The sequence below is a fragment of the Bos mutus genome, chromosome 16 (genome assembly GCF_027580195.1).
Source record: "Bos mutus isolate GX-2022 chromosome 16, NWIPB_WYAK_1.1, whole genome shotgun sequence".
Lineage (NCBI taxonomy): Eukaryota > Metazoa > Chordata > Mammalia > Artiodactyla > Bovidae > Bos > Bos mutus.
Window position 1 is genome coordinate 66948065 of NC_091632.1, and position 22424 is coordinate 66970488.

Below are 22424 nucleotides of genomic sequence, written 5' to 3' on the forward strand. Positions count from 1 at the left end.
GCATATGGTCAGGAATATAGATGAAAGAAAAGAACTGTGATTCTAAAATGGCTCTGTAACAACTCGACATTTAGCCAAGACTATGAAGTCAATATGGAGAAGGCAATGGCACCCCACTCCAGTACTCTTGCCTGGAAAATCCCATGGACAGAGGAGCCTGGTGGGCTGCAGTCCATGGGGTCGCTAAGAGTTGGACACGACTGAGCGACTTCACTTTCACTTTTCACTTTCATGCATTGGAGAAGGAAATGGCAACCCACTCCAGTGTTCTTGCCTGGAGAATCCCAGGGACAGGGGAGCCTGGTGGGCTGCCGTTTATGGGGTCGCACAGAGTTGGACACGACTGATGCAACTTAGCAGCATGAAATCAATAATATTCTCATTGTTTATAAAATATTGGTGGTAGATGTCTTAGGAAGCCACTAACTTTATAAGTTTTTGTGCTTCTAGTTTGAAACTGACAATAAAGTTTTGGTAAATCTGACATAGAAGAAACCTAAATGTCATCATTTTACTGATAATAGTAAAATGTAAATGGAGCTAATTGTTCCACTTAGCTACAGAGATGATACTTGTGCCAGAAAAAAAAGATTATCAGAAAAAAAGAATATTAAGATGTTTTCTTTATGTTTACACATACACACCACCTGCTCGTACCATGAGACGACCTGAATTTTGGTAATAATATTAGGTGAGATAATCCTGATGTTTCTGCTTGTCTTTTGCTTCAGATATGAGCTTCTGAGATGTAAAATCCAGCAACCACTTGCATCAGATCCCCCAGAAGATTTAAATATGTGGCACAATATTTATTCAGGAACTCAGCGGTTTTATGAAGATAAGGGTCTTAGCAGGTGAGATTACAAAAACTGTAAAAACAAATGCTGGCATTTAGTTTGGGGCATGTTGAATAGTTTAGAGAATGTGAGTGTCTTCATTGTGTGAGCAAGTTATCAGTTATGCAATAAAACATGTTGGTTATTATCGGTGGCATTAATCATCGAACTACAACAGTCAGCGTGTTTAATATTTGTCACCTTAACTGCACTCTTAAAATAAGCTTTTTGAAATTGAGTTTGTAGATGTTCGAGTCTTACCCTCTTGCCTTTGTCACAGCTCTAATCAACACTGTAAGAGAAAAATCTGGAGATATTGAACATGTACAGAACTGGGGAAAGTTTGGGGCACTTGTAAAATGCTTGCTTATCTAGGAAGTAATTTGTTGTAACTCATTGATTCAATTCACAAAAATTATTTAATTCATAGGCTTGGGACTTGAAAGAATTCAATCTAGAGTTTAAAGAAACCAAAAAATGAGCATATAGGTAAAGAGCACCCCAAGGAAGAGAAAGGAGGGCCATGTTTGCATTCATCCTGTGCTGGAGAGCTAGCTTTGTTAGGCTTGGGGAAGTCAGTAAACTTCTCTGGGCTTCAATTTTGTTGTCCATAAAATGAGGAAATTGGATGGGGTTAAGTGAAGTCTAAATCTTCATGAATCAAGAAATGTAATGAAATTTTGGAGGGTCAGAAGTCACCATGCTGAGGGCGGCGTGGAGGGTGCTGAGTTCGATTTTAACCCAGGCAGTGACACAGCCCCCAGTCCTTGAGCTTCCGGGTGGAGGGTGGGCCAAGCTTCTCTCCATCCAGCGGGACCTCAAGTCCTGGAGGTCTCATCCTCTGGACCCCCCGTAGATATGCCACCCAGAAATCATCCAGCAAAGCCAAGAAGATGACCCGCCCCTTTCCATGCTGCTGAAGGACTACCAGAACATCCCTGGAATTGCAAAGGTTGATGATGTTGTGAAAAGACTCCTATCTTTGGAAATGGCCAACAAGAAGGAGATGCTAAAAATCAAGAAAGAGCAGTTGATGAACAAGGTTGTGGAAAACCTGAAGGACACCAGCTCCTTGGAGGCTTGAATTGTTGCCTTGATTGTCAAGATCTGCAGTTATGAAGAACACAGGCAGAAATATTGAAAGGACAAAGCCCACAAGCACTGTCTGCTGATGAGCATTGACAAGAGGCAAAAGATGCTCAGAAACCTCCGTGAGACCAACTATCCTGTCTTTGAGAAGACATGCAAGGAGTTGGGGATTGAGGACACCTTTCCCCCTCCATACCACTGAAAAGTCCACCACCACTAGGTGACCAAGAAGGCTCTGTGCATTTGAGTTTTCCAAGAGGTTCAAAAGCTGAAGAAGCAAAAAAGGGCCTTAAAAGCTGCAGCTGCAGCAGCCCCAAAACAAGGCCAGAGGAACCCAGAGAGTCCTTCTGAAGTCAGACCAGAGGCAATCAAAGAAACCCAATAAATGTTGTTAAAGTCAAAAAAAAAAAAAGGAAATGTAATGAAATTTCAAAGAATCACAAGTTATTATTTTATGAAAACTTTTCAGACTTATTTTTCAATAACTTTTCTATCAGGTTTCTTTTCTAGACTCACCACTGACTAGCTCTGCTCTGAAGTGTGTTTACAATCTGGCCTTCCCCCCCTTCCTTCATCCCTCCCCTCCCTGGCTTCTATGCTTCAGCCAATTTGTAATGTGTTGGGCACCTCTAACAAGCGACACCCACCCCTAGACTTCTCCTCTGCCATTTCCCCTCTGTCTATCATCCTTCAAGTCTTGACCTAGAAGTCGTCTAGGTCACCTCTTCCTGGTCTGATTCAGCTGCTTCTTTAATGTATTTCACCCCTTATATTACCACTATTGTCTTTGCACTGATTTCACTGCTTATCTGGACACCCATTATATTGTCAGGTCCACCCTGAGCAAGGCCTTGCCTTTAAGACCTCTGTATTGCAATCCTCACCACAGTGCCTGGCACATAGTGGGGGTTCCAGTCAATGCTAAGTGAAAGAATGTGTTTAGTAATATGTAAAGGATTGATTAGTCACTTCCCTGTGCCTTGGGATTCCTGGTGGTTCAAATGGTAAATAATCTGCCTGCAATGCAGGAGACTTGGGTTCAATTCCTGGTCAGGAAGATCCCCTGGAGAAGGAAATGGCAACCCACTCCAGTGCTTAGCCTGGAGAATTCTGTGGACAGAGGAGCCTGGCCGACTACAGTCCATGGAATCACAAGGAGTTGGACACAACTGAGTGACTGATTTTCATTTTCACTTTCAAAGCATTGATTAGTCATTTCCCTGTGCCTTAGGAAGATTAACTATGGTGTTCTTATCTTTGGGGAATGGGTAAAACTAAGGAAAAGTCTCCTATTCATCTGAAAGTGTCATGGTGGGAGAACAGATATTGTGAGATACTTGAAGGGAGGAATACATAAATCTATTGAAAGAATAAAGTGAACAAAATGAACCAGATAAAATTGCCATTTTTCAAGGCAAAAATGATCAAAAATGGTATGTTATGAGCATATGCTTTTTGTTCAACCTAAATTATCATGGTCACTATTCTCCACTATATTTGATTCACTATTTACTTAATCCAGAATTGCTATAAAATGATGACTTCAGCTGAGGAAATTCATTTTATTCAGTAATTTCGTTTACTTTTACCATATGCTGAGGGACACTGTGATAAGAAACAGAAGATGAGTAGCATAGCCTTTTCCCTCAAAGAGTTCACAGTCTAGTGGAAAAAACCGCTCACACACATATACTAATTGCTATAATATCATCACAATTAACTACAGTTTCACCATCACTCCCTAGGGAAATCATATGGAAAGTAGTTTTCCATGATCTGTGAACTCTAAGTGTCTGAAATACAGTAATTTCCAAAATAAAGAGGACTTGACTATTTAACATTACTGAATGGCTTTTTAGCCATGAGACATTTGGCAGAAAAACACAATAAGTCTCAGAAAGTTAATTTTGTTTCTTCATAGAAGCCATGAAAACTTATGAAAGAATTAGGACCAAAGCCAAAATTTCATTATTGAATTTTTAGTGATGCTTGTAAGGATTTTTAATGAGACATCCAAATCAAAGACTTTAGGAAAGAAATTAAGTTAAATCCCCACAAATTATACTGAAACATAAGTTGACATAAACATATTGATAACAGCTGCTTCTAGAAAAGAAGTATACCCGCGTCTCCTGCATTGCAGGCAGATTCTTTATCGTCTGAGCCTCTGGGAAGCCCACCCTAGAACAAAATGTGCTGAGGTGATATTTTGACTAACCTCATAATACTAAACATCAAATATTTTTCCTTTGTATCTCCATGTGCAGAGTAAAATATTGCACTGATTATTCAGATAATTTAGTTTCTTATGAATATAGTAGGTAAGGGGTAATTTGTCCTGAGTTACACAACTAGTTGCCTAATTGCTGAATTTTGCTCTGCTGCTGCTGCTGCTGCTAAGTCGCTTCAGTCGTGTTCGGCCCTGTGCGACCCCATAGACGGCAGCCCTCCAGGCTCCGCCGTCCCTAGAATTCTCCAGGCAAGAACACTGCAGTGGGTTGCCATTTCCTTCTCCAATGCATCAAAGTGAGAAGTGAAAGTGAAGTCGCTCAGTCATGTCTGACTCTTAGCGACCCCACGGACTGCAGCCCACCAGGCTCCTCCATCCATGGTATTTTCCAGGCAAGAGTACTGGAGTGGGGTGCCATTGCCTTCTCTGGAATTTTGCTCTATATAGACACAAATGTGGGGGACTGTAAGTTTATACTACTTGTCATTTTCTAACTTTTCTTCCTTAATGTACGAAGTGGCCAAGTTATGGTTGTTAGGGGCACCATAACTTTGGATTTCCTGACATTTTCATCACTTGGAAAATCTGGAAAATGTGCTGTTGTCATCTAATGCTTCTTCAGTGAGTCAAGTTGGGTTTAACACACAAGGGCAGCCACCACCTTAATTTTAAACATCAGTCCACCCTTAGGATTTTCAGAGCCTCACTGTGCCTTGTCTCCTAAGTGATCTGATAAAACTTCTGCAAACTTAGTGATGGCATGCCCTTCTCTTTGTTCTGGATCTGACAAGGGAAGAACAAGCTGTAAGAAATAATAGCTCTATTTCCAGTTTTTTAAGGAATCTCCACACTGTTCTCCATAGTGGCTGTACTAGTTTGCATTCCCACCAACACAGTAAGAAGGTTCCCTTTTCTCCACACCCTCTCCAGCATTTATTGCTTGTAGACTTATGGATTGCAGCCATTCTGACTGGCGTGAAATGGTACCTCATAGTGGTTTTGATTTGCATTTCTCTGATAATGAGTGATGTTGAGCATCTTTTCATGTGTGTGTGTTAGCCATCTGTATGTCTTCTTTGGAGAAATGTCTATTTAGTTCTTTGGCCCATTTTTTGATTGGGTCGTTTATTTTTCTGGAGTTGAGCTGTAGGAGTTGCTTGTATATTTTTGAGATTAGTTGTTTGTCAGTTGCTTCATTTGCTATTATTTTCTCCCATTCTGAAGGCTGTCTTTTCACCTTGCTAATAGTTTCCTTTGTTGTGCAGAAGCTTGGCTGGTGCACTGGGAGACCCAGAGGGATGGTATGGGGAGCGGGGAGGGAGGTGGGAGGAGGGTTCAGGATGGGGAACACATGAATACCTATGGCAGATTCATTTCGATATTTGGCAAAAACAATACAATATTGTAAAGTTTAAAAATAAAATAAAATTAAAAAAATAAAATAAAGTGAAAAGAAAAAAAAACTGAAGGTAATGATAGTAATACTTAGTAATTAGTAAAACTACATTAATGTGTGCTAATCTAAATAAATATAAAGAAAAAAAAAAAAAGAAATAATAGCTTCTATTTTAAGGAAAATGTTGACTTGTAGATTATAATAATTTAGGCTCCAAATCCACTGCAGATTGTGACTGCAGCCATGAAATTAAAAGACTCTTACTCCTTGGAAGAAAAATTATGACCAACCTAGATAGCATATTCAAAAGCAGAGACATTACTTTGCCAACAAAGGTTCGTCTAGTCAAGGCTATGGTTTTTCCAGTGGTCATGTATGGATGTGAGAGTTGGACTGTGAAGAAAGCTGAGCACCGAGGAATTGATGCTTTTGAAGTGTGGTGTTGGAGAAGACTCTTGAGAGTCCCTTGGACTGCAAGGAGATCCAACCAGTCCATTCTGAAGGAGATCAGCCCTGGGATTTCTTTGGAGGGAAGGATGCTGAAGCTGAAACTCCAGTACTTTGGCCACCTCATGCAAAGAGTTGACTCATTGGAAAAGACTCTGATGCTGGGAGGGATTGGGGGCAGGAGGAGAAGGGGATGACAGAGGATGAGATGGCTGGATGGCATCACTGACTCCATGGACGTGAGTCTGAGTGAACTCCGGAAGTTGGTGATGGATGGGGAGGCCTGGCATGCTGCGATTCATGGGGTCACAAAGAGTCGGACACGACTGAGCGACTGAACTGAACTGAGCCACCATATAACAATTTAGCCACCATTGAGTTTATGAATGGAGGAATGTTCTAACTCCTATTACTTTCAGTTGTTTATAAATTCCTACAAGTATTTCTTTATCAATGGCAGTCTGGAAAAAGACCTTCATATAAGCATTCAAAAAATTTTTTTTACAAAATTCTATTTACAAAGAATGACTAAACTTGACTGTTTTCAAGTTTAAATGCTTAAGCTAAATATAGTGGAAAATCTAAATTTAAATATTAATGACATAGATTCTAATTTTTTGCTGTACAAAATGAAATGTTTCAAGCCATTAAAGAGGACATAGTTTCTAGAGAATGATAGTCAAAAGAATATGACATTCATTCCCCGTCTTTGTAATGAGATTCAGTCAGTTCAGTTCAGTCACTCAGTCACGTCCAACTCTTTGCCACCCCATGAACCACAGCACTCCAGGCCTGCCTGTCCATCACTGACTCCCGGAGTCCACCCAAACTCATGTCTATTGAGTCAGTGATGCCATCTAACCATCTCATCCTCTGTCGTCCCCTTCTCCTCCTGCCTTCAATCTTTTCCAACATCAGGGTCTTTTCAAATGAGTCAGCACTTTGCATCAGGTGGCCAAAGTATTGGAGTTTCAGCTTCAACATCAGTCCTTCCAATGAACACCCAGGACTGATTTCCTTTAGAATGGACTGGTTGGATCTACTTGCAGTTCAAGAGACTCTCAAGAGTCTTCTCCAACACCACAGTTCAAAAGCATCAATTCTTTGGCGCTCAGCTTTCTTTATAGTCCAACTCTCACATCCATACATGACCACTGGAAAAACCATAGCCTTGACTAGACGGACCTTTGTTGGCAAAGTAATGTCTCTGCTTTTGAATATGCAATCTAGGTTGGTCATAACTTTCCTTCCAAGGAGTAAGCATCTTTTAATTTCATGGATGCAATCACCATCTGCAGTGATTTTGGAGACCCTGAAAATAAAGTCAGCCACTGTTTCCATTGTTCCCCCATCTATTTGCCATGAAGTGATGGGACAGAATGCCATGATCTTAGTTTTTTCAATGTTGAGTTTTAAACCAGCTTTCTCACTCTTTCATCTTCATCAAGAGGCTGTTTCATTCCTCTTCATTTTCTGCCATAAGAGTGGTGTCATCTGCATATCTGAGGTTATTGATATTTCTCCCGGCAATCTTGATTCCAGCTTGTGCTTCATCCAGCCCAGTGTTTCTCATGATATACTCTGCATATACGTTAAATAAGCAGAGTGACAATATACAGCCTTGGCAGACTCCTTTTTCTATTTGGAATTAATTTGTAATGAGATTAGATATGCACAAATAACATTTTCTGCTTTTCGAATATGGAAACACTGGGTCAGTTCCATGACACGTGTTCCTATAACATAAACATATTGAAGCTGTAGGTATTAAGTAAAGGAGTTAGCTTCATGAACATGGAGGGTGAATGGAAGGACCACCAGTGTACGGTAGATCCTGTTATTTTCTTCCTCAATATCACACTGTGAGTACAAGATGAGTTTATAGATGAGATGGGCTTCTTTGGTGGCTCAGATGGTAAAGAATCTGCCTGCAATACAGGAGACCTATCTTTGGTCCTTGGGCCGGGACGATCCCCTGGAGAAGGAAATGGAAACCCACTCCCATATTCTTACCTAGGTAATCCCACGGACAGAGGAGCCTGGTGGGCTACAGCCCATGGGGTCACGAAGAGTCAGACACAACTTTCACTTCACTTTTCACTTTATCAATGAAGGCCAACTCTGTTACACTGGTGTACCATCTGTTAGCAATGTACATATTTCAAAATAAGCAAATATATATCTATTTCACATATAATTTAGTAGAGTCACAGTGCTTTTTTCCTTTTTTTTTCATTGTTCTAAGTTTGCCTCATTCTGTCCTTTTCTGAGTGTCATCATATTGAAAACTTACCTCATGGAAAAGGAACTCCTAAATCTGAAAGGAATGCTTTTTTTCATTGGAGGCTTTATTACCTAATGTTTTCTTTAAAAAGAAATCGAGTTACTTTGCTTGCATTTCTTTTTCATGTTGATGATACAGTAGAACAGAGACAGAATCACAGTAAGGTTATCTTGGGTATAATATCCTGGTAGCAGAAATATAGACAGCTACAGGAATGGGACAGCTGCAACTTTCACTCACAATCTAAAATGTATCATAACTTTCAAGTGTGATCAGCATTACATTTCAATTTTCAAAAGCAAAAGACCTTCAGCATTTTTAGGGAAAAAAATCTTTCAGCAACAAATACATGAGGAAAAGGTATGCACCATCAATGAAAAATCTATACAGGTTTAAGCAGTGGAAATAATGTTGAATTTTTATTTGTTTGTGTATTTATTTATTCCCACAAAGGATTTGAGGATGTAAGGAATAGTATCTATCAGAGGTTTTGCAAATCCTCTAGTAGGTAAGGTTGTTCTAAAGCATGTGTTGGGTTGTGGCAGAAATGAAGAGTTAGTAGGAGGAGCAACTGAATAGCCTGCATTTTTTGGAAACATGATTTATATTGGTGACAATATTGACACGCGAATTCTGTTAGGACATCAATAAAGTTGACATGTTTTTAATTCTGATGAAAATCACCTGAGGCACTGAAGAATTTTATTGGTTCCCAAAACATCAGACCCTTTCAAGATCTAAGCTGTCCACATATTTTGCCCTAAATGATGCTTCTTACTGACCAAATTACTATTTGCGATCCATAGCCCATGTTGTCTCCTCTGTGAAGACTTCCCATCTAGATTAGGTTAAATTAGATGCTCTATCAGATGCATGTGGAAAGAAAAAGGAATAAATGAATATGTATTTTAGAGGTCCCCATTTAAAAACATGTGTCTGTATATATGTACACACAAACACACACAGACCCCAGTAGGACAGACATTACATTCACTGTGTTTGGTATCTGGCATGTTGCTGTTGTTGCTCAGTGGCCCAGTCATGCCCAACTCTTTGCAACCCCATGGATTGCAGCACGCCACACCTCCCGTCCCTCACCATCTCCCGAAGTTTGCCAGAATTCATTTCCATTGCATCAGTGATGCCATCCAGCCATCTCACCATCTGATGCCCTCTTCTCCTTCCGCCCTCAATCTTTCCCAGCATCAGGGACTTTTCCAATAAGTTGGCTGTTCACATCAGATGACCAAAATACTGGGACTTCAGCTTCAGCATCAGTCCTTCCAACAAGTTATCAGGGTTGATCTCCCTTAAGATTAACTGGTTTGATCTTCTCATTATCCAAGGGACTGTCAGGAGTCTTCTCCAGCACCACAGTTCGACGGCATCAATTCTTTGGTGCTCTGCCTTCTTTACAGTCCAGCTTTCATAACTGTCTGTGACCACCAGGAAGACTATAGTCTTGAGCATATGTTGGCAGAATAATGTCTCTGCTTTTCAACACACTGTCTAGGTTTGTCATAGCTTTCCAGCCAAGGCATGTTAGTGCTAATAAATATTTTTTGAATGAATGAACAAATTAATTAATGAATAAAATAATGGTATATCAAACACAAGAAAGCAATATAATTTGCAAGGGAAAAAACATCTTTCTAAATTTCAGTAAGGATCATTTCTTTTTTTTTTTTTTAATGTATGACCGTAATTTTTATTTATTTATTTTTTGCATTGTAATTTATTTTGGGGGTATTTTTATTTTTATTTATTTTTTAAAATTTAAATTTATATTAATTGGAGGCTAATTACTTTACAGTATTATATTGGTTTTGCCATACATCAACATGAATCCACCACGGGTGTACACGTGTTCCCCATCCAGAACCCCCTCCCACCTTCCTCCCCGTACCATCCCTCTGGGTCATCCCAGTGCACCAGCCCCAAGCATCATGTATCCTGCATCGAACCTGGACTGGCGATTCATTTCATATATGATATTATACATGTTTCAATGCTATTCTCCCAAATCATCCCGCCCTCACCCTCTCCCACAGAATCCAAAAGACTGTTCTATACATCTGTGTCTCTTTTGCTGTCTTGCATACAGGATTATCATTACCATCTTTCTAAATTCCATATATATGCGTTAGTATACTATATTGGTGTTTTTCTTTCTGGCTTACTTCACTCTGGCTCCAGTTTCATCCACCTCATTAGAACTGATTCAAATGTATTCTTTTTAATGGCTGAGTAATACTCCATTGTGTATATGTACCACTGCTTTCTTATCCATTCATCTGCTGATGGACATCTAGGTTGCTTCCATGTCCTGGCTATTATAAACAGTGCTGCGATGAACATTGGGGTACACGTGTCTCTTTCCCTTCTGGTTTCCTCAGTGTGTATGCCCAGCAGTGGGATTGCTGGATCATAAGGCAGTTCTATTTCCAGTTTTTTAAGGAATGTCCATACTCTTCTCCATAGTGGCTGTACTAGTTTGCATTCCCACCAACAGTGTAAGAGGGTTCCCTTTTCTCCACACCCTCTGCAGCATTTATTGCTTGTAGACTTTTGGATTGCAGCCATTCTGACTGGTGTGAAATGGTACCTCATAGTGGTTTTGATTTGCATTTCTCTGATAATGAGTGATGTTGAGCATCTTTTCATGTGTGTGTGTTAGCCATCTGTATGTCTTCTTTGGAGAAATGTCTATTTAGTTCTTTGGCCCATTTTTTGATTGGGTCATTTATTTTTCTGGAGTTGAGCTGTAGGAGTTGCTTGTATATTTTTGAGATTAGTTGTTTGTCAGTTGCTTCATTTGCTATTATTTTCTCCTATTCTGAAGGCTGTCTTTTCACCTTGCTAATAGTTTCCTTTGTTGTGCAGAAGCTTTTAATTTTAATTAGGTCCGATTTGTTTATTTTTGCTTTTATTTGCAATATTCTGGGAGGTGGGTCATCGAGGACCTGCTGTGATGTATGTCGGAGAGTGTTTTGCCTATGTTCTCCTCTAGGAGTTTTATAGTTTCTGGTCTTATGTGTAGATCTTTAATCCATTTTGAGTTTATTTTTGTGTATGGTGTTAGAAAGTGTTCTAGTTTCATTCTTTTACGAGTGGTTGACCAGTTTTCCCAGCACCACTTGTTAAAGAGATTGTCTTTTCTCCATTGTATATTCTTGCCTCCTTTGTCAAAGATAAGGTGTCCATATGTGCGTGGATTTATCTCTGGGCTTTCTATTTTGTTCCATTGATCTATATTTCTGTCTTTGTGCCAGTACCATACTGTCTTGATGACTGTGGCTTTGTAGTAGAGCCTGAAGTCAGGCAGATTGATTCCTCCAGTTCCATTCTTCTTTCTCAAGATTGCTTTGGCTATCCGAAGTGTTTTTATCTCCACACAAATTGTGCAATTATTTGTTCTAGCTCTGTGAAAAATACCATTGGTAGCTTGATAGGGATTGCATTGAATCTTTATTGGATAGATAGAGTTTTATGTTACTAGTCAAATTATATGTGACCTGAAAGTTATGAGACTGAATTCTTTAGTAACTATTTAGTATTCATTAATTTATTTATAAAATTATCTACTCAATAAACAGATTAAAATCTTCATCATCTAAACTAGTTTTCTCATTCATTCATTTGAGTAATAACAACTGAACCTTGAAATGAGTCTTTTTCCATAAATAAGATTTTAATATGTATTATCTTTTACAAGGAAGGATACCAGAGTCATGTCTATTTTACAACAAGTTCATCATTTTCCATGTGGATGAAGGGAGGGGCTGGATAATGATCTAAATCAATCATTTAGGGGATGACTAGTACAACAGCCTAGTATTCCTAAGTAGACCTTCAAACAGCTTGTTTTACTGGCTACAATATATACTGAATACAAGTTTTCATTTACTTTGCAGATTTCAAAAGCTATATCTTACAGGATTTGCAGTGGCACATTTTTCAAAACATACCCAAAAACCATAATTAGTATTTAGAGAAGATACTGATTGATATGCATAAGTTTTGCATGAGTATATGATGTCAACTGAAGGAGCATTTTTCTTTTAAAAGTATTTTATCATTAACTAAATGGAATATCACATTTGATATCAACACTTAAGTCTATCTTAAAAAAATCAATAAACTAGAGAAAATGAACAAAATACTTGAAGCAAATGAATATTTTCTTTTTTAACATGAAGTGGGGAAATATATGCCAACCCATGTAGACAGAGGTATATGTACTTACTGACAGAGATTAGGTTTCAGATGTCATGAAAACAGTATATTTTAGTTCATTTTAAAGAGTTCAAGATCTTATTACTTAAAATTTTAACTGAAAAAATGAAAATTAAATAAAATGCAAAAGACAAATGCATGACATCCAGTGAAATGCCTACTGATATCTCAATTCAGTAAAATAATATTGAATAGTGGAAATAATTTAATATTAAAAATGAATAAAGTACAGGCCCACCTAATCTTCTTAACTAGCTCTGTGACATTAGGCAAAGGCTATTTACATAACATTCACATTGTGATAATAATGTTACATAGTGTTTACATTATATTATGTATTATAAGAAATCTGGGCATTTAAAGAATGAAAAATATGCATATATCCTATGCAAAGATGATGCTATTTTTTATAAGGGACTTGAGCATCTTCAAGTCCCTTATATAAACAGTCAGAACTGGACGTGAAACAATGAACTAGTTCCAAACTGAGAAAGGAGTACGTCAAGGCTGCATAGTGTCATCCTGCTTATTTAACTTATATGCAGAGTACATTATTCAAAATGCTGGGCTGGATGAAGTGCAAGTTGAAATCAAGATTGCCAGGAGAAATATCAATAACCTCAGATATGCAGATGATGCCACCCTTATGGCAGAAAGTGAAAAGGAACGAAAGAGCCTCTTGATGAAGGTGAAAGAGTGAAAAAGCTGGTTTAAAACTCAACATTCAAAAAACTAAGATCATGGCATCCGGTCCCATCACTTCATGGCAAATAGATGGGGAAAAAATGGAAACAGTGGCAGACTATTTTCTTGGGCTCTAAAATCCCTGCAGATGGTGACTGCAGCCATGGAATTTAAAGACACTTGCTCCTTGGAGGAAAAGCTATGACACACCTAGACAGCATATTAAAAAGCAGAGACATTACTTTGCCAACAAAGGTCCATCTAGTCAAAGCTGTGGTTTTTCCAGTAGTCATGTATGGATGTGAGAGTTGAACCATAAAGAAAACTGAGAGCAGAAGAATTGTTGCTTTTGAACTGTGGTGTTGGAGACTTTTGAGAGTCCCTTGGACTGCAAGGAGATCCAATCAGTCAATCCTAAAGGAAATCAGTCCTGAATATTCATTGGAAGGACTGATGCTGAAGTTGAAGCTCCAGTACTTTGGCCACCTGATGCAAAGAACTGACTCATTGGAAAAGACCCTGTTGCTGGGCAAGATTGAAGGTGGGAGGAGAAGGGGACGACAGAGGATGACATGGTTGAATGGCATCACTGACTCAATGCACATGAGTTTGAGTAAACTCTGGGAGTTGGTAATGGACAGGGAAGCCTCATGTGCTGCAGCCTGTGGGGTCACAAAGAGTCGGACACAACTGAGCAACTGAACTGAACTGAATTTGAGAATCCTCAAATTTTGGTATCCATGGGGGTGTTGTAACCAATTCCCTGCAGATACTAAGAGGCAACTGTACTTTGAAAACAGGCATTCCAATTATATATATCTGTGTGGCCTAAATTTCTTCTGTGTAGACATAAATCATATATTTCATCATACCTAAATTATGATGAAATAGTTTCAAGTAACACAGGAAGAACTAAGGCCCTACAGAACTTATTTGCAATTCATCATTTTAGCACTGCCTGATGTTTTAAATTCCACTTGTAAAAAGAACCATGAAAATGATATCACTTTAAAGCCATCAAGATTACTAACTGTATCATAGAATAAACATGTAGAAGAACAATTTAAATATTGTAGGAGAGATTAGGCATCCAGACTCTAGCTAAGTTTCTTTTAAGCCATTTTGGGGAACAAAGCACAATTAAAACTATTTTACCCAGAGACAGAGCTAATGACAGCAAGGTCACTGGTTCAGTGCCCATGAGAGCCATTAGCTGTGTTTCATTTGACTGTCACAGACTTGCTCCCCTCTTAACCACGAATCACCATCCTTCACATTCATACTGGTGGTTACAAAGGAAATTTGGCAAGATTATTTGGATGCGTAAGGAAAAGTCTCTCCCATGTGCCATAAAAAAAAAACTCAGAGATCAAGCCCCAGTGATATGACATCATGTAGCTGACCATGGTGTTTTTTAATATCATCATCATCGCCATCATGATGATGCTGGCAATACAGCATCATGGGCAAAAGAGCAGGCTCTGGAATCAGATTGTCCAAATTTGAGTCTGTACTTCCCATTTCCTAGCTCAATAACTTAGACTAGTTAGTTATTTTCCTAATGTTCAAAGCAGGTATTATAATACTATGGTGAAGAATGAATGAGTAAATCATGTAGAAAATTCCTGATATGTATTATGTACTCAGTAAATACTGTTATTATTATCTTTCAGTTGTCATTGTCATATAGGCATTTGTTGTTATTGTTGTTTAGTTGCTAAGCCATGTCCTATACTTCTGTGACCCCATGGACATAGCCCGCCAGGGTCCTCTATCCATGGGATTTCCCAGGAAAGAATACTGGAGTGGGTTGCCATTTCCTCCTCCAGAGGATCTACCCGACCCAGTGATGGAACCCAAGTCTCCTGCTTGGCAGGTGGATTCTTTACCATTGAGCCACTTGTGAAGCCTATGGACTATTTAGCACTTGCTAAAAAGCATATGTGTGAGTTTTCTACCACTGCTGGGTGGCTTAAAACAGCAGAAATGTATTCTCTTACAGTTTTGGAAGCTGAAAGTTTGGAATATAAGTACTGTCAGGACTATGTTCCCTCCAAAGTGAAAGTGAAATCGCTCAGCCGTGTCCGACTCTTTGCGACCCCATGGATTGTAGACTACTGGGCTCCTTGTATCCACAGGATTTTCCAGGCAAAAGTACTGGAGTGGGTTGCTATTTCCTTCTCCGGAGGATCTTCCCAACCCAAGGATCGAACCTGGGTCTCCCACATTGTAGGCAGACGCTTTACCCACTGAGCCACTAGGGAAGCTCATGTTACCTCCAAAGCCTCTAGAAAATAACCATTTCTTGCCTCTTCCAACTGTTAGTAGCCCCAGTTGCTCCTTGGCTTATGACAGCATGAAGCCAATCTCTACCCCCCATCTTCTCCCTGTGAACATTTTCTCCCTGTGTGTGTCTGTAACAAAATTTCCCTCTTCGTTCTTTTATATCAGTCCTTTGGATTTAGAGCTCTCCCAAATCCAGTATAAACTTATGTTAACTTGATCACATCTGCAAAGACCCCATTTCCAAATAAAGTCACATTTGCAAGTACCAGGGGTTAGGACTTAAACATATCTTGGTGGGTGGGGGCACAAACCCACAATAGCATACAAAATGAAAAAAAAAGAGAGAAAAGAAGGACACATGGAGATGAGGTAAAGCAGAGTAGAAGATCTGATGGTAGTATTTATTTGGGGAAATAGATAGTAAATAGCTTAGAAAATATTAGTAAGTCTTTACCTATAGCTACAATAACAGAGCAAATGTGCCTGAGGACAAGCCCTGCAAAAATACCTTTGGGCCGTGAGTGAGAAAATCAGGCAAGCAGACTTCTTCTGTGGGTAGTGGCAAAATTTTGTGAGCATCCTGATGTAACTCCAGCTAAGTTACTTAGCACAGTCCTGCAAATGGCATCCTCTCTTTTTTGTCATTACTGACGCAGATTCCATGGGCCCTGCATTGGATGTGATGATCTTTGAAACCCAAAGAAAGTGATGATCTGAGGCCAGCAGTTGCCCTAAGGCCTGGATACCCCCTGGAGAGGGTCTTGTGTTGTACAACGTGTTTAAGCAAGCTCTTGGTCTAAGCCATAGTCCAGTCAAAGCTTGACTGTGTCTGTAAATAGTATTTTCCTACCTGGGCAGTTTGACCCAAAAAAAAAGAGAATGTCTGATAAGTCTTCTGCCTGAAAGAGCCAAAACGGATGAGGAACTGGTGGCGTCAGCCCATCGATTTAATATATGATTTGGGAAGTCTGCATCTGGTGGCTCAGATGGTTAAGAGTCTGCCTGCAATGCAAGAGACCTAGGTTCAATCCCTAGATTGGGCAGATCCCCTGGAGAAGGGCATGGCAACTCACTCTAGTATTCTTACCTGGGGAATTCCATGGACAGAAGTGCCTGGTAGACTAGTCCATAGGGTTGCACAGAGTTGGACATGACTGAAGCAACTTAGCATGACTTAGGACATCATATCACATCACCATGTCTAGTTTTCTTCTTCTGAAAATCAGTGTTCAGCTTCCACTGTACTGACTCAAGTAAACATGTTCTCACAATGGCAAAATGCAGTTCACCATAGCAAAACCTCAGTGGGAGTATGTTGTATACTTTGGTCACAGTCTTATAATTTAATTTAGGAGTTAATCTCTCTGCCAGTGAGATTATGGGACAGGACTACAGGTATAGGCAAAAAATGGTGATGAGAGAATCTGATATTTGAAATGGATCCGTTTCCCAAAAGAAGAGCATAAAACTCTCTGGATCAAATTCAGATAGAAAGCTGGCAAAATGCCAGATGTGTAATTGCATCTTGAACTGAGCTGTAATCCTCACCACTTATGAAAACAATAAGGATGAGAAAAACAATAAACCACATTTATTTTGAACAATGGTATTTGCTTAGCATTTCTTATATAATATTTCCTTAACACTTTGATTAAGAATCGAGAGTTAGAATAATAATGCTGTTTTTGTGCGAGGATGCAAAAGGAAATGTATTTGGAGGAGGGACAAAATAGTTCATTCTGCAGGGGGAAGTCTGTATATTGTGATGAAAAAGAAAATGTGTGTTGTTTTCTGGAAAGATAAATTTATGTATGTATTTTTTAAAAACAACTTTTTAGGTTTACGACGTATGCGTATAAGGTCTTTGTACATAACAGTGTGGGTTTTACACCAAGTCAAGAAGCGACAGTGAAAACATTAGCTGGGCGTCCGGAGAGAGGAGCCAATGTCACTGTGACTGTTCTTAACCACACGGCCATAGACGTGAGATGGGTGAAACCAAGTAAGTCAGCTTCGTGCTTCTTTATTTCCCCTTCCTGCGTTTGTATCAAAATGAATTTTAAAAGAACAGATTTTTGAAATGACAGTAATGAAAAGCCAAGTTCCCTGTGCTTTTCTTTTTCAAAGGAAGTTCTTTCTCCTCCTTTCCATTCTTGGACCTTCTCTTCCTTCTTCTATTCCTTTCGGATTGGGAATGTGGCTTCTGTCACACCAGTCAATTTTGATACAAGCGTCCATGTGTTAATTTTTGTAGTAGCAATTACCACCCTTCTTATTTTTAGTGGAGTAGAGTTGGTTTATGACGCTGTGCTAGTTTCAGGTGTACAGTAAAGTGATTCAGTTGCTGTGGTTGTTCGGTCACCCCCTCGTGTCCAGCGCTTTGCGACCCCAGGACTGCAGCACACCACGCCTCCCTGTCCCTCACCACCTCCCGAAGTTTGCCACAGTTCATGTCCATTGTATCCGTTATGGCATCCAGCCATCTCATCCTCTGATGCCCTCTTTCCCATTTGCCCTCAGTCTTTCCCAGCATCAGGGACTTTTCCAATGAGTTAGCTGTTCATATCAGATGACCCAAATCCTGGAGCTTCAGCTTCACTAACAGTCTTTCCAGCGAGTTTTCAGGGTTGATTTCCCTTAAGATTGACTGGTTTGAGCTCCTTGCTTTGCAAGGGACTTTCATGAGTCTCCTCTGGCACCACAGTTCGAAGGCATCAATTCTTTGGCACTCTACCTTCTTTATGGTGTAGCTCTCACAACCATACGTGGCCACTGGGAAAACCATAGTCTTGACTATAGGGACCTCTGTGGGGAGAGTAATGTCTCTGCTTTTCAGCACTGTCTAGCTTTGTCATAGCTTTCCTGCCATGAAGCATTTGTCTTCTGATTTCATGGCTGCAGTCACCATCCACACTGATTTTGGAGCCCAAGAAGAGGAAATCCATCACTTCTTCCACATTTTCTCCTTGTATTTGCCATGAAGTAATGAGGCTGGATGCCATGATCTTAGTTTTTTTTTAATATTTAGTTTTAAGCCAGCTCTTTCACTCCCTTTCTTCACCCTCATCAAGAGGCTCTTTAGTTCCTCCTCACTTTCAGCCATTAGAGTGGTATCATCCTCATATCTGAAGTTGTTGATGTTTCTCCCACCTATCTTAATTCCAGCTTGTAACCCATCCAGCCTGGCATTTCTCAGCATATAGGTTAAAGAGTGACAGCAGACAGCCCTGTAATACTCCTTTCTCAATCTTGAACCAATCAGTTGGTCCATACAAGGTTCTAACTATTGTTTCTTGACTTGCGTACAGGTTTCTCAGGCAACAGGTAAGATGGTCTGGTATTCCCATCTCTTTAAGAACTTTCCACAGTTTGTTATGATCTACACAGTCAAAGACTTTAATATAGTCATTGAAACAGAGATAGGTGTTTTTCTGGAATTCCCTAGCTTTCCCTATGTTCTAGCGAATGTTGACAATTTGATCTCTGCTTTCTCTTCCTTTTCTAAACCCAGGTTGGACATCTGAAAGTTCTTGGTTCATATAATGCTGAAGCCTAGCATGCAAGATTTTAGCATGACCTTAATAGCATGGGAGATGAGTGCAATTGTCTGGTGGTTAGCACATTCTTTAGTGCTACCCTTCTTGGGAATTGGGATGAAGATTGACCTTTTCCAGTCCTGTGGCCACTGCTGGGTCTTCCAGATTTGCTGACACAGTGAATGCAAAACCTTGATGGTATCATCCTTTAGGGTTTTGAATAGTTCTACTGGAATCCCATAACATCTACTAGCTTTAATTAACAGCAGTGCTTCCTAAGGCACACTTGACTTCACTCTCCAGAATGGCTAGCTCTGGGTGACTGACCACACTATCATAGTAATCCTGTTCATTAAGATCTTTTTTGTAGAGTTCTCCTGTGTATTCTTTCCATCTCTTCTTGATTGCTTCAGTATCTACTAGGTGTCTACTGTTTCTGTCCTTTATTGTGCCCATCTTTGGGTGAAATGTTACCTTGATATCTCCAATCTTCCTGAAGAGATTCCTAGTCTTTCCCCTTCTGTTGTTTCCTTCTAGTTTTATGCACTGTTTGTTGAAGAAGCCCTTCTTGTCTCTCTGTGCAGTTTTTTTGGAACTCTGTGTTTAGTTGGATATATCTTTCCTTTTTTCCCTTGTTTTTCACTTCTCTTCTTTCTCTAGCCATTTGTAAAGCCTCCTCAGGTAACCACTTTGCCTTCTTACTTTTCTTTATCTTTGGGGTGGTTTTGTCCACTGCTTCCTGTACAGTATTATGGACCTCCGTCCATAGTTCTTCAGGCACACGGTTTATTAGATCTAATTCCTTGTATCTACTTGTTACCGCCACTGCATATTCATATGGAATTTGATTTGACTCATACCTAGTGATTCCCCGCTTTCTTTAGTTTAAGCCTGAATTTTTCTATGAGAAGCTGATGCTCTGAGCCATAGTCAGCTCCAGGTCTTTTTGTTGACTGTATACAGCTTATTCATCTTCAGCTACAAAGAATGTAATCGGTTTGATTTCAGTATTAACCATTTGGTGATGTCCACGTGTAAAGTCGTCTCTTGTGTTGTTAAAAAAGGGTATTTGCTATGACCAGTGCATTCTTTTGGCAGAATTCAGTTAACTTTCACCCTGCTTCATTTTGTTCTCCAAGACTGAACTTGCCTGTTACTCCAGTTATGTTTTGACTTCCTTCTGTTACATTCCAATCCCCAGTGATCACTGGAACATCTTTTTTATTTTTGGTGTTAGTTCTAGGAGGTCTTCTAGGTCTTCATAGAACTGATCAACTTCAGTTTCTTCGGCATCCATGGTAGGGGCATAGACTTGAATTACTGTGATGTGGAATGGCTTACCTTGGAAACAAACCAAGATCATTCTGTCACTTTGAGATTACACCCAAGTACTGCATTTTGGACTCTTTTGTTGACTATCGGGGCTACTCAATTTCTTCTATGGATTCTTGCCCACAGTAGTAGATATAATGCTTATCTAGATTAAATTTGCCCACTCCTGTCCATTTTAGTTCACTGATTCCTAAGATGTCAATGTTTATCCTTACCATCTCCTGCTTGACCACATCCAATTTACCTTGATTCATGGACTTAACATTCCAGGTTCCTATGCAATACTGTTCTTTGTAGCATCAGATTTTACTTTCATCACCAGACACATCCACAACTGAGCATCGTTTCTGCTTTGGCCTAACGGCGTCATTCTTTCTGAGGCTATTAGTGGTTCTCCTCCACTCTTCCCCTGTACCGTGTTGGACATCTTCAGACCTGTGGACTCATCTTTGATGTCCTATCTTTTTGTGCCTTTACACAGTTCATGAGGTTCTCACGGCAAGTATACTGGGGTGGTTTACCATTCCCTCCTCCAGTGCAGCAGATCATATTTTGTCAAAACTCTCTGCTATGACCTGTAAGTCTTGGGTGGCCCTACATGGCAGGGCTCATAGCTTCACTGAGTTATGAAGCCCCTTCACCATGACAGGGCCGTGATCTGTGAAGGGGATAGTTGATTTACGATGTTGTGCTAGTACAGTAAAGTGATTCAGTTATGCATATATATATAAATATATTCTTTTTTGTATTCTCTTTCATTATATGTTATCATAAGATATTGAATATAGTTCCCTGTGCTACACTCTGTTGTTTATCTGTTTTATATATAGTAATATCTATATTTTAATACCAAATCATAATTTATCCCTCTCCCAACCTCCCCTTTGATAACCATATGTTTATTTTCTACATATAAGAGTCTGTTTTGTAGATAAGTTCACTTTTATCTTGTTTTAAGATTCTACATGTAAGCAATATTATATGATATTTGTATTTCTCTGTCTGACTTACTGCACTTAGTCTGGTATTCTTTAGGTCTGCCCTTCTCACTGCAAATGGCATACTTTTATTCTTTTTAAGGGCTGAAAAACATTCCATTTTATATATGTAACACATCTTTGTCCAGTCCTCTCTCAGTGGACATTTAGGTTGTTTCCTTGTATTGGTTTTTGTAAATAGTGCTGCTATGAACATAGGGGAGGAGTGCGTGTATCTTTTTGAATTATGTTTTTCTCTGGTTATATGCCCAGGTGGTGGCTCAGATGGTAAAGCGTCTGCCTGCAATGCGAGAGACCCAGGTTCAATCCCCGGGTCGGGAAGGTCCCCTGGAGAAGGAAATGGCAACCCACTCCAGTACTCTTGCCTAGAAAACTCCATGGATGGAGGAGCCTGGTGGGCTCCAGTCCATGGGTCGCAAAGAGTCGGACACAACTGAGTGACTTCACTCACTCACTCACTCACTATATGCCCAGGAGTGGGGTTGTAGGGTCATATGGTAGCTCTATTTTTAGTTTTATAAGGAATCTCCATACTTTTCTCTATAGTGGCTGTACCAGTTTTCATTCCCACCAATAGTGTGGGACAGTTCCCTTTTCTCCTCACCCTCTCTAGCATGTAATATTTGTAGACTTCTTGCAGATGCCATTCTGACCAGTGTGAGGTGCTACCTCATTGTAGTCTTGATTTACATTTCTCTAATAATTAGTAATGTTGAACATTGTTTTATGTGCTTTTGGGCCATCTGTACATCTTCTTTGGATAAATGTCTTTTTAGATCTTCTACCCATTTTTTGATTGGACTACTTGTTTGTTTGTTTGTTTGTTTTAATATTGAGCAGTATGAGCTGTTTATGTATTTTGGAGATTAATCCCTTATCAGTTGCACTCTTTGCAAATATTTTCTCTAATTCTGCAAGTCTTTTTGATACCGTATAATACTGTGCACTTTCCTACAGAGGTCTGCCCCCAGTCTTATCCATAACTCATCATTAATTAGCAATATCCATTTACTAGAATGGTAAAGTGATGGATCTTTCCAAGTGAATCTTCATCAGTACTGGTGATAGCC

General features: G+C 39.6%; 1 protein-coding gene and 1 pseudogene across 1 annotated transcript in view; both read left to right on the forward strand.

The window, feature by feature from the left end:
- USH2A (usherin) overlaps positions 1–22424 on the forward strand; it is a 928983-nt gene that overhangs the window by 622635 nt on the left and 283924 nt on the right. Inside the window, exons 42-43 of the mRNA XM_014481290.2 lie at positions 732–854; positions 17327–17490. Of these exons, the coding sequence (XP_014336776.2) occupies positions 732–854; positions 17327–17490 (287 nt within the window). The remainder of the gene's footprint in view (positions 1–731; positions 855–17326; positions 17491–22424) is intronic.
- Positions 1537–2310, forward strand: LOC102281287 (small ribosomal subunit protein uS15m-like; annotated as a pseudogene).